General features: G+C 38.2%; 1 protein-coding gene across 1 annotated transcript; it reads left to right on the plus strand.

Annotated features, from left to right (window-relative positions):
- The first annotated feature begins 1647 nt into the window (after positions 1-1647).
- degs2 (delta(4)-desaturase, sphingolipid 2) lies at positions 1648-10597 on the plus strand. The gene is made up of 3 exons (XM_058090472.2): positions 1648-1823; positions 6912-7654; positions 9821-10597. The coding sequence occupies exons 1-3, from the start codon at positions 1742-1744 to the stop codon at positions 9962-9964; spliced, it is 969 nt and encodes a 322-aa protein (XP_057946455.2). The 5' UTR covers positions 1648-1741; the 3' UTR covers positions 9965-10597.
- Positions 10598-11681: the final 1084 nt, after the last annotated feature.

Consider the following 11681-nt stretch of genomic DNA (forward strand, 5'->3'; position numbering starts at 1 on the left):
CCAAATCCTGATGCCCATTGTTGTGCCATTCATCACCTCTTTTTGCCTCATAGTACACCATCTGTATCTGTACACAATTCCTGGAAGCTGAAAACATCCCAGCACTTGTATGGCCATGCATACTCACCGGACATGTGACCCCATGAGCATGTTTGGGACACTCTGGATCAGCATATACAGAATTTGAGGCAAATGGTGGTCACACCAGATACTGACCGGTTTTGACACTTCACCTAATGCAGTTAAACTGCACATTTTGTAGTGGCCTTTTATGGTGGCCAACCTGAGGCCCATCTGTGCAATAATCATGCTGTCAAATCATACCGTAACATATTGTTTATAAATCCTGATTATTTTCTTTTCAGACATGTGTAATTATTCCAATGTTAACCTGTGTGCGTGTTCGGAATAAATTAATGGAAGAGAGCTGCACTTTTCTGTGCATTCTAGTGTGAGAAAATGAGTTAATATGAGCTAGCTAAGTATGGACTACACTGTATTTTGATGCTAAAGCACTCACAAAATAAACCTTACCAATGTCCCATTTACTGACAGATGGAAGAGTGGATACGTAGCTCTCAATTCTGCTCCAAACACTCACTAAGACGCTCGTTTGCTGTCAGCGGTTTTACCTGAGGACAGGAGCACACGTCTTGTGCTGGAACACAAAGGCATCCCAAGGAGAACAGACATTGGAAGTGTTGTTGCTGTATTTATGCTGCTGTTATTGACGTAAGTATTACATGTTATCATCAATGTAATTGTTCTTACATGATCACAGCATGTATATCAAACGCTGTTAGAGGGTTTTTTAGAGGGTGTCATAGTCAAAATAGGTGTGTCCCAATGACGTGCATTGTTAGCTAGCTCACATTAACTCATTTTCTGGTGTTATAATGCACAGAAAAGGGAAATAAATATGTGTTCATGTTTCACATAAGGATTGTTAATGATGGGAAAAAAATCCAAAAAAAGTGCAGTTCCCCTTCATGAACTCATAACCAGTCAGAAAGGGTCAGAATGCTTGCTGATTGGTAGGGGATTAAATATTTTCCCTCAATTAAATAACAACTTAAACAATTTCTAAAACGTATTTAATGTTTTTTCAATTTTTTTTACATTAAGTCACTCTCGGTTACAATAAATCTGCGATAAAAGTACTGCACTGTTCATATCTTTGTATAAGGGAGTAATCTTACAATATTAGCAGAGCATCAAATGTACAGTACATGCATACAAACATACATACGCAGGTTAAAATAGCACCAAGTTGGCCTCAAATACTGGCCATTCCCGTTTAAAATTAAACATATTTGTTTTCATAGTTATTAATATTGGCATTATTGTGCTTCTATTGGAAATTAATGATTTTACATGTTCTTCTTCACTTATTGAAGAACAATTGACAGATAAGAAAATAAAATAATAAGTGACATATTTACATAAATTGATAGGATATTATATGGATAAATATATTTTTGTCATTATAGCCTATAATTTATTATGAAAAGTGAGGAACTTGTTTCAGTAGTTTAAAAGGCGGAAGGTTCCGCGCTATTGAAGCAGTTGCCCGCACCAGCAGCAAAGGACGAGGGAGGGGTTGGTCGGGGGGCGTGGCTTGTGGTCACATTTTACACATTTCACCCTGCTTACCTGCCAAGTGGGCGTGGCTTGGAGGAAGTTCTTGATGACATGTTGAGCGCGGGGGAGCCACTCTCATCTGCCAAGCTGAGAGGACGAAATGGGAAAGTCAGGTGGAAGAGGCGACTTTGAATGGGTCTACAATGACCAGCCGCACACGGCGAGGAGAAAAGAAATTCTGGGTGAGACGCCATTTGTGTCATTTCAAAGTTTGATAAAGCTAGCAGCCGGCGAGCTGGGTCATTGTTTCTGCTGTGTTTTGCTAGGCAGGTGCTGTCGTTTCTAACCATAACCAAGTGCTTTCCGGTTAAACCTGTTTACTAGCTCTTACTTAACCAGCATAAGGGGTGCTATAGGTTTTCAGGGCAGGGGTGAGAGGTGTGGGGCTCAGCCCCCTGACTTGCTATGTTCATATGTGCATATATGCATATGTACATACACACACTATATGAGTTTGTGTGTGTGTCAATAGAATGTGTCAATAAAGATTATACTAATCTTTCAATCATATAGTCACTAACTAGTCAAATATGACAGTATGATAGAAAACACTGGCTGTAGAGAACACACAAATATCCATTAAATCACAAATATATTAAAATGTACTTTCAGACACATCAAATCATGCATAAAGCAAATATTTTTTTTTTACACAGAAGTAGTTTTTAACAATAAGAGACAAAAAGAGAAAAAATAAATCTGCTTTAGCATGTCGGAATATGAAGTAAAATTGGAACAATGTATGAAAGTGTACATTTAGAAGAAGTTGAAGACTTAGAATCGCACAATATCACAAATTTAACCTTAATTTAATAATCTAATATTCTTTACAACATTAACGCTTGCTCAATCATACATTTTTCCATCAGTTTCTTATGTGTGCACTATTTATTTATCTATGTGTGGTATCTTTATTTGTCTTAATATCATTTATGTTCTATTTATGTAACAATTATTCTGTTTTTTCCATTTATTCAAGTAATTTCTATTTTTTATTATCTGGTTTTGCATTTATTTTTATATCTATTATTGCCATTGACTTATTTCTACAATCATTATTTATGTATTTTATTTGTTCCCTCTCCCATTTAGAAAAAAGGTCACATTCAATAAGGGAGTGAAAAAGCTCTGGTTATTCCTACTCTTTTTCAAAACATGCTGGATTATGCCAGGGTCAATGTGATATTCCTCAGTATAACTTGTTGAGCATGTTTGAAACGAAATAAACCATAAACATATTACATCATATGATGACATATAGTTGACACAAACTTTACTCATTATCTTTATCAAAAATTGAGTTTGCCATTGCATGAGCAAACATCTCAAATGTCAAGTGTAAATTACATTTTGCTTTGTCTATACTCTCATGGGAGCTGGACCTGTCTTTTCCAGCTTTGCTTTGAGGTGATGGACAATGGGAGCATATTGCAGCTGAAGCAGTGATAATGGTAACAAGGGACATTCTGTACCTGTTCTCGACAAACACACACCTTCCAACCTTCCATATACTGTGTTTGAGAAGAAAGCTTTAATGGCACTCATCTGCCCGCAGGCAATAAAAGCGTCCACTGAAAAAAAATACTCAGTGTAAACCACAGCTGCTATCATGTGTTTAGTGTGTCATGCTAAATCTGCATGGAAGAAGTAGCAATTAAATACAGTTTTTTTTAAATGATTAAAGCCCTCTAGACGTTAAATAACACCTACAGAGTCAGCTTTACACTTCGTATTACTCTATACAATAGACGTAATAAGAGAAAATAAGTCATTTAAGACATTGTGCATTGTGAGATAACTTCAAATCTGCAATAAAAGCCTGTTGTTCCGGCAATCAAGTCTGGTGCTTGTGTGTCTCACCAAATATTACCCTAACATTATTGACTCCGATGGACCAGTGTAGAATACCACATGTCATGTATTTGAATGTGTCTTCTGAAAGACTTACGTATATTTTTTACTTTAGTTAATTTTATGCTTGAAAATGCTTAATTTAGCCATCAAATATATAACATTTTCTTACACATGCATATTTGTTGACTATAATGATAGGGCTTAAACGTGAAACGTCTTGGTTTATCAATGTATATATTTTGTAAAACCGTGAGAGAGTGAAGGCATTAAATTCGAAGCGCAAAGATATGGATGAGGAGTAGGATTAAATAAGCTCTACTTCTTCCTACTATTACATGATGTTCTTTAATGGAACTTGGTGAGCATGTCCGAAAAAAACATTTTCCTTACCATGCTATACAGCAAAACATGCAACAAATTATTTGCTGACAATTAATCAATTGATCGAGAGAGAGAGAGACTAAGCAATCTTAGCAAGCATTAATCATAATTAATAATGAAATCCTATTCATATAGCTTTTTTCCAGGTATTCAAACACTAAACAGATTTAGACTCTTCATAACAGACAGTAATTCTTCCTTGTTTGTTGTTGATGTTCTTACTGCTTGAGCTGTATCGTACTGAGCAGCCAGAACAAAGACATCATTTTTCATCTGTCCCAATAAGTTACTTTTCCTGCTTTCCCGCTTGTGGCATTGCATAAATTATTTTTTCCATTCATTGTTGATGTTGACTCATTGTTGCTTTTAGTCATATTTTACCCAGCAGCTGGGAAACACGTGTGCGGAACTTTCCTAAGACCCAATAAATTACATGGTCTATTCTATAGTTATCATTACATTTTTGAAAAAAATTATTTAAATGATCATAAAGTGGTGGACTTTTTTATGCTTTTTTTATCAGAAAATTTGGAAAAGGGGGGTGACTTTGTATGAATTTACAGCGTACAGTATCCTGGTGTATTGTGTTTCTCACAGGTGTGAAATAAGACAAAAGGTTCATGACACCTCTCAGACATTAAATATTAAAGCCTTCCTTTATTGTGATTATGGTCTGTACTGCCTGGTAACGTAAAATCTTTCCATATACTCATGTGGGTTATTGTGATAAGCACTGTCCCTTTTTTTATTATCACACCGCATGACAAAAGAAAAAATGCATGAGTGAATCATTTGCTGTTATTGTTAGATGAAAGCTAACACCATATACTGGGAAACATATGAGCATCTTCTACTCTACTTCATGCTCTAAGTATAAATGGTGTGTTTTTATGATTTTGATGTCTGGTTATATAAAAACGTTAAAAATTAACACTGTAAAGAAGATTGAAGGCATTTTGCGCAAATACCATTAAGGTCTTTGACCTTAAATATTTGTCTAAGGCCAGGTTTTCTTGGGTTTCTATTGTGTCGCTGACACAACCGTAGGACCAGCATTTATTTTGCTTTCAATAATATAATTACATTAGATAATTACAAGTGTCAACATTGACAATATAGAGGCGGGGTACATCCTGGACTGGTCGCCAGCCAATCACCGGGCACATATAGACAAACAACCATTCACACTCACATTCATACCTATGGACAATTTGGAGTCATCAATTAACCTAGCATGTTTTTGGAATGTGGGAGGAAACCGGAGACAACCAGAACATGCAAACTCCACATAGAGATGGGAATCGAACCCGAGTCTCCTAACCGTGTGGCCTGCGAGCTAACCACTCCTACACTACACCACTCCTACAATAATTGTTTTCAACACAACACGGCTGGAAATAGTGAACAGAGCCTTCCCTTTCATACAGTTTTGGCACAATGGGGGGGCCAGTGCCCATTCTGATATTGAATGAAAACTTTCTGATAAACTATACATATACCTGCATTTTATTGGTGAGAACCAAGTGTTAACATCAGTGTGAATGTTACTGGTTATTGTCTAATGCAGAGGTGGGCAAATATGTTGACTTATGGGCTGCATTGAGTTAACAAAATTATCCAGGGGGGCAGAACATATATTATATATATATATATATATATATATATATATATACACACACACACTATTTTATGTTTATAATTTTCCTTGAATTATTTGTCTAATATCATCTGTAAAAGTGTAATACTATCAGCTGTATGTTCTCATGCCCCTTTTTCCGGGAGCACTTAAAACAACAGACCACATCAAACTATGTAATTTAATTTTACATTTATATATATATATATATATATTTTTTTTTTTTTACTAAATAAGACATCCAACTTGCAAGTCATGTTGCTTGCCAGTTTGTATGTAAAAAGTTGAAATACTTAGACAGCAACTTGCGGGCCGGATTCAAACGCTTGGTGGGCTGCATGGGGCCCCCGGGCCGTAGTTTGCCCACTCCTGGTCTAATGGCTCTAATTGGCTGATTAAATTAGGCGGCTGATTAATGGGCTCCAAGAAAAACCTCCATACCTCGGGAATACCCTTTCACACAGACGTTGTTGCTCTTCTGTTGAATCTGTGAATAATCCACGGTTGGTTGGGCTTCAGCTCTCATATCGGTGCTTTTCACACAGACCAGCGACCTGGGAAAAAGACGGAATATTCTTGTCGGTGTGAAAGCAAAGAGTCACGCCATTTTCTTCTTCATGTTTATTCGAATGATGTCTCACCTGTGGCAATTAAAGTTGTAAGCAGCTGGCTCCCATGAGAGCTGCCGCTACACAACATGCTCTGTTGACTTGCTTTTCCATCAGCATGACTACATCTGACGACACAAGCTGGAAACAAGCCTTTTTATGCTATTTCAATCGGCTTTTAAGTGTAATGTTCACTTTACTTTTACTGAGTGCGTAGGCGGGATGCAGCGACAGTTATGAAAATAACTACAGTGCAGCCACTGTAACAAGAAATCGAACAAATGTCTGTTTAGCTAAGCTCACAACCATACCAGCGGGATGGATATTCATGCTCTGTTATGACCATGAAAATGAGTACTTTTTGTTTAGAAAAATATAAAAATAAAGTGAAAAAAAAACATGAAAAGTGGGAACATTGCTTGTTACAAAAATATGACTCCACCTTAAGCCAACATTTTATGATGACGTTGCACATTAAAAGTGTTTAATCTTGAATAAGACCATTGATATTGTGTGCTAAATGACAGCCGGTCTTCTTACGTGTTGCTGTGATTAATCAGTGCAATTGTTTTTTTGTTTTTTTTTGGACTGGATGCACCGCCGATGTTAGAAAGCCTTGTAAGTAAATGTAAATTTTCATGAATAATCTGTCTTATTCGATCAAAAAAAAAAAAAAAATTAGTACTTTATATAAATATTGTATTGCAGTTCATTCTACCCTGCCTTGCTTTAGTTTGTTTTGATTTCTCAACTTACTTTGTCTCATTTTTGTGGCCTTGTTTTCCCTACAGCCAAGTACCCACAGATCAAGTCCCTCATGGGTCCAGATCCGCAGCTCAAGTGGGTAGTGTCGGGCATGGTGTTGTCCCAGCTCCTTGCCTGCTACCTGATCCACAATCTCCCCTGGAAGTGGATTCTGTTCTGGGCCTATGCCTTCGGAGGCTGCATCAACCACTCTCTGACCCTGGCCATCCACGACATCTCCCACAACGTGGCCTTTGGCAACAAGTTGGCCAAGTGGAACCGCTGGTTCGCTATGTGGGCCAACCTTCCCATCGGAGTGCCCTACTCGGCGTCCTTTAAGAAGTACCACATCGACCATCACCGCTACCTCGGCGGCGACAAATTGGATGTGGACATTCCTACGGACTTTGAGGGGTGGTTCTTCTGCACGCCCGCCAGGAAGCTCGTCTGGCTCTTCCTGCAGCCTTTATTCTACGCCCTGCGCCCTCTGCTGGTCAACCCTAAACCAGTATCTATGCTGGAGGTCCAGAATGCCGCTGTTCAGTTGGCCGCGGACGCCATAATCTACTATCTGTGGGGGATGAAGCCCATTGTTTACCTCATCGCGGGATCTATCTTATGTATGGGACTGCACCCCATCTCTGGACATTTCATAGCCGAGCACTACATGTTTCTGAAGGGACACGAGACATACTCCTACTACGGACCCCTCAACTGGATCACATTCAATGTCGGGTATCATATGGAGCACCACGACTTCCCGAGCATACCTGGCAGTAAACTACCTCAGGTGAGACCTTCATTTTACATCTACAGTAGGGGCAAGTATTATCCCTTGAAGTTGTAGAGTCATCGATAGGAGGTTCTTTCTCCTTCCCAGTTCTCAAATGTGAGTTGTAAGGGGGAACCAGGCAGACCACCATATTATACCCAGCGACACTTTGGACACAACTGGTCTATGGTCTTTATCACAGTGCGTCACAAAAAAGCCAAAGTGCACAAACAAACATTTAGATGTTCAATGAGCTGAAGGCTTACATGATACATTAATGTTCTTTTTTTTTTTTTACTTTTAATGCCTACATTTGTTGAACAGGTGACTGCAAATAATTAAGATTAAGATTAAGATATGCCTTTATTCGTCCCTCAGTGGGGACATTTGTATTGCACAGCAGCAAGAGTACAGAGTCAGTTAAGCAGTACAAAATACACAATATAGAAAAATAAACAATGGAAACAACCCAAGTATTAACAAAATCAACAGTTTTTCCCACAGTTATATACAATACAGTATGTAGATAATATGAAAGGAGATGAGATATATGACCAGTCTATACACTGAGATCTTGCTAATGAGTTAATATGAGGCATTATAGAAATACTTCACATAGAACTTAGTATATTGCATTTAGAGCCCTTAATATTGCACACAGAGGTTGATCAGATATTGCACAGTGAATGGAGTCTGGAGTAACTATACTGAGTATAAAAACAAAGTATTACACAGATGTACATAGTGGTGTAGAAGAATCCAGCTTTTAGTTGCACAGTGGAAGTGGTGTTAGCGTGAACCTTTCCGTGGGGTGTGGACAGATAAGATAGGCCTCGCCCATCTTTGGCAAACTAAAACATTGAGAAAGTTACCTGCAAGCGTTTATCAGATGAAAGACTTGGTAACTGATTAACTCGTCCCAACACAAAGACGTGGGATCGCAAGTCAATAGCCGGCCTCCATGCGAGACATGGAACGACACTAATTGACTGTGGCAGAAAACCTGTTAGTCCGGGAACACTTTGACACGAGGACGTGTTAAACACTGGAGTTTTATCCATATTATGGAACAATCAGAATGGGAACTACACAATACCTGTACAATACAATGGCTTCTTCACTGCAGATCAAACTCACTACTTCCTGTCTAAGAAAATCCTGTCTATTTGCATCGTATAATCATAAAGTCAAATAAGAAACCCTGCACTTGCACCTGCAACTCACTGAGGCTATTCACTATTGTGTCCACCATGGTTAGCGGGTTGCAGTAACTCATTCAAGGCATACAGAATAATGTTCTCTATGGCTATATAACCATGGAACGTACCAAAAGAAAGATTACAATCCCATAAACATCATTATTTCCACCCTTTTCCATTCTTTAGTAATCAGATTTCGATTATACAGTAAGTTAAGTTTCAGCAAATTTCAAGCAAAACACCATGAACTAGTTACAATGTTCATATTTGGAACTGAGCTATGTCACTGCAAAGCTTGGTTTGATTTCTTCAAATGTTGGCTAGAGGATTTTTTTGTCTGATATTTCACCATAAATAATATTCATCTCATTATTGAATCAGAACCAAGACAATTGCTAATAGTTATTGTGATAACTTTTAGTTTTGGCCCTAATCTTGTGTGCTGTAAATGGGTCATGTGCCCCACTTTGGACACCCATGCTTTATTTACATGGAACACACAGCATTACTTCACGGGTCGTCATTTCCAGCTAATTTCTATTAGCCAATAACTTATTATGGAATATGGAGGTTGTCTTTGTGCTAACAATAAAAAAATAAAATCAATCATTTAACTATTTTGACTTGAAATATACATACAAAACAGTTTTTTTTTAATATTCCACAAACACATTTTATTTCATATACAATATTTATCATTCATGAGCTGAAAAACAATAGAAAGTGTGAAATTTTGCTGCATGCTTTGAATAGGAAAAATTAGCACCATCTAGTGGACAAATAGAAAAACATAAAATCAAAAGGATTCGTTTTTGGTCATTCGGAATGTGTTTTAGCCAAATTAAAGGTACATATGTAATAATTCTCAAATGAATATATACGTATAACTCCTCACGGGGTGTTTATTGACTTTGATACTTAGTACATGTACTTTCCCAAGTACTTGTGTTCTTGCTGGTACTGACAGTCTCCTTCGGGTCTCCAGGTGAAGCAGATCGCAGCAGAATATTACGACTGCCTGCCTCAACACACTTCCTGGACCAGGGTACTATGGGACTTTGTGTTCGACGACAGCATCGGCCCGTACGCCAGAATCAAGCGGGAGTACAAGCTGAGAAAGCAGGAGTAGACTGAGCTTCAAAAACGGCGACAGGAATGTGAATTTCATCATAGTTAACACTCCAGGGTGGATCTTCGTTTCTCTATTATTATTAAAAAAATAATAATAATAAAAAAAATCAATGCAAGCATTTCACCTTTCAGAGCCCAGATAATATCGGTTCCTGTTTCTGTCCTCCAAAGATGGCCGACCATTTGAGACTACAAATAATAGTATTCAATAGTGAACATTATTTTTTGTACGGTCTAATACATTTTCATGTTCTTTAGTTGTTTTCACCTTCTGCTGCCTCTTAGCGTCATGTCATTGTACATCAACAATGATGCCTTCAAAGACATCAAGTAACAAAACAATGCATTTTTATGATGTCGTTTAGGTTGTTTTTGTAGGGGAGTTTACACCTTTCTGTTTTTCTGTGTTTGATCTAATGGAGGGAGAACATTCAATGCAACAGGAAGCCGACGTCACAGAGTCCCTAAAACGTTTCATATGATGGCTAACGAAACATTGAGCTTGAGCCAACACTACGGCAGGACTGCTGGACACGCCCAAAATCCACCTTTCACCCACACAGTTTGTCATAGTGTTGTTTCAATTTAAATGTCATAATAAATAAACATAATAAATATCTTTAAAAGAGGATCAGAACACGCGTTGTTGTCATTTGGTGATTTACTTCTTTGGCCATTAAAATGGATCAAGTGATCGTATTTGGAATTGATTGTTGATGAATTGTGTTTGCTGATTCCGTCTCAGACAAAAAAAACAAGTGTCAGAAAAGTGGGATTTCTTGCCTTCTTTAGGTGCTGCTGAGACCCGTGATGAATTTGTGGTGGGTTTTGGCCACCTTCCGGACCAGAAAACACCTTGAAAAAAGGAGAATTAACGACTGAAAATCAGGCAAAAATCGACCTGTTGGAAAGTGGCCTTTTTTGCCTTCTTTGGCTCCAGGGTTATAGTACCATTGTTTTGCCCATTTTTTTCAGCTTTTTATTTTTTTTAACCATATTAATATTAACTCTTTTTACTATAAGTTTCACTATTTTGCCAATTTTCGGCTTCACACATAATTCATTAATTTTCTACCACTTATCCTCACGAGGGTTGCGGGGGTGCTGGAGCCTATCCCAGCTGTCTTCGGGAGAGACGCATATAGACAAACAACCATTCACACTCACATTCATACCTATGGACAATTTGGAGTGGCCAATTAACCTAGCATGTTTTTGGAATGTGGGAGGAAACCGGAGTACCCGGAGAAAACAGTCAAAATTTTTGATCATAATCTTTGTTCTTAATCACTAAAAAGTTAAAATGATGCATGTTCTTCTTCACCTCTTTTTCACAATCTCAATTGTTCTCCATCTTCTGTATCTCTTCTCCCTGTAACCTCACTCTTCATATAGTCAGTCTTGCTGTGGCTAATCTTCATTCCTCTCGTTTCCAGGGCAAACCTCCACTCTTCTTGCATCTCCTCCACCTGGTCCCTACTCTCACTACAAATCCCAATGTCATCTGCAAACATCATAGTCCATGGAGATTCTTGTCTAACGTCATCTGTCAGCCTGTCCATCACTATAGTAAACAAGAAGGGTCTCAGAGCTGATCCCTGATGCAGTCCCACCTCCACCTTGAACTCCAATTCCACACTTGAAAAAGTGTGGAATTCTGCTGAAGAGGAGGAACAGACAGAATCTCTTCGACACAACCTCAAGCGAGTGGTGTG

Source organism: Doryrhamphus excisus, linkage group LG14, assembly GCF_037039965.1.
Source record: "Doryrhamphus excisus strain RoL-2023G ecotype Guam linkage group LG14, RoL_Dexc_Guam_v1.1, whole genome shotgun sequence".
Lineage (NCBI taxonomy): Eukaryota > Metazoa > Chordata > Actinopteri > Syngnathiformes > Syngnathidae > Doryrhamphus > Doryrhamphus excisus.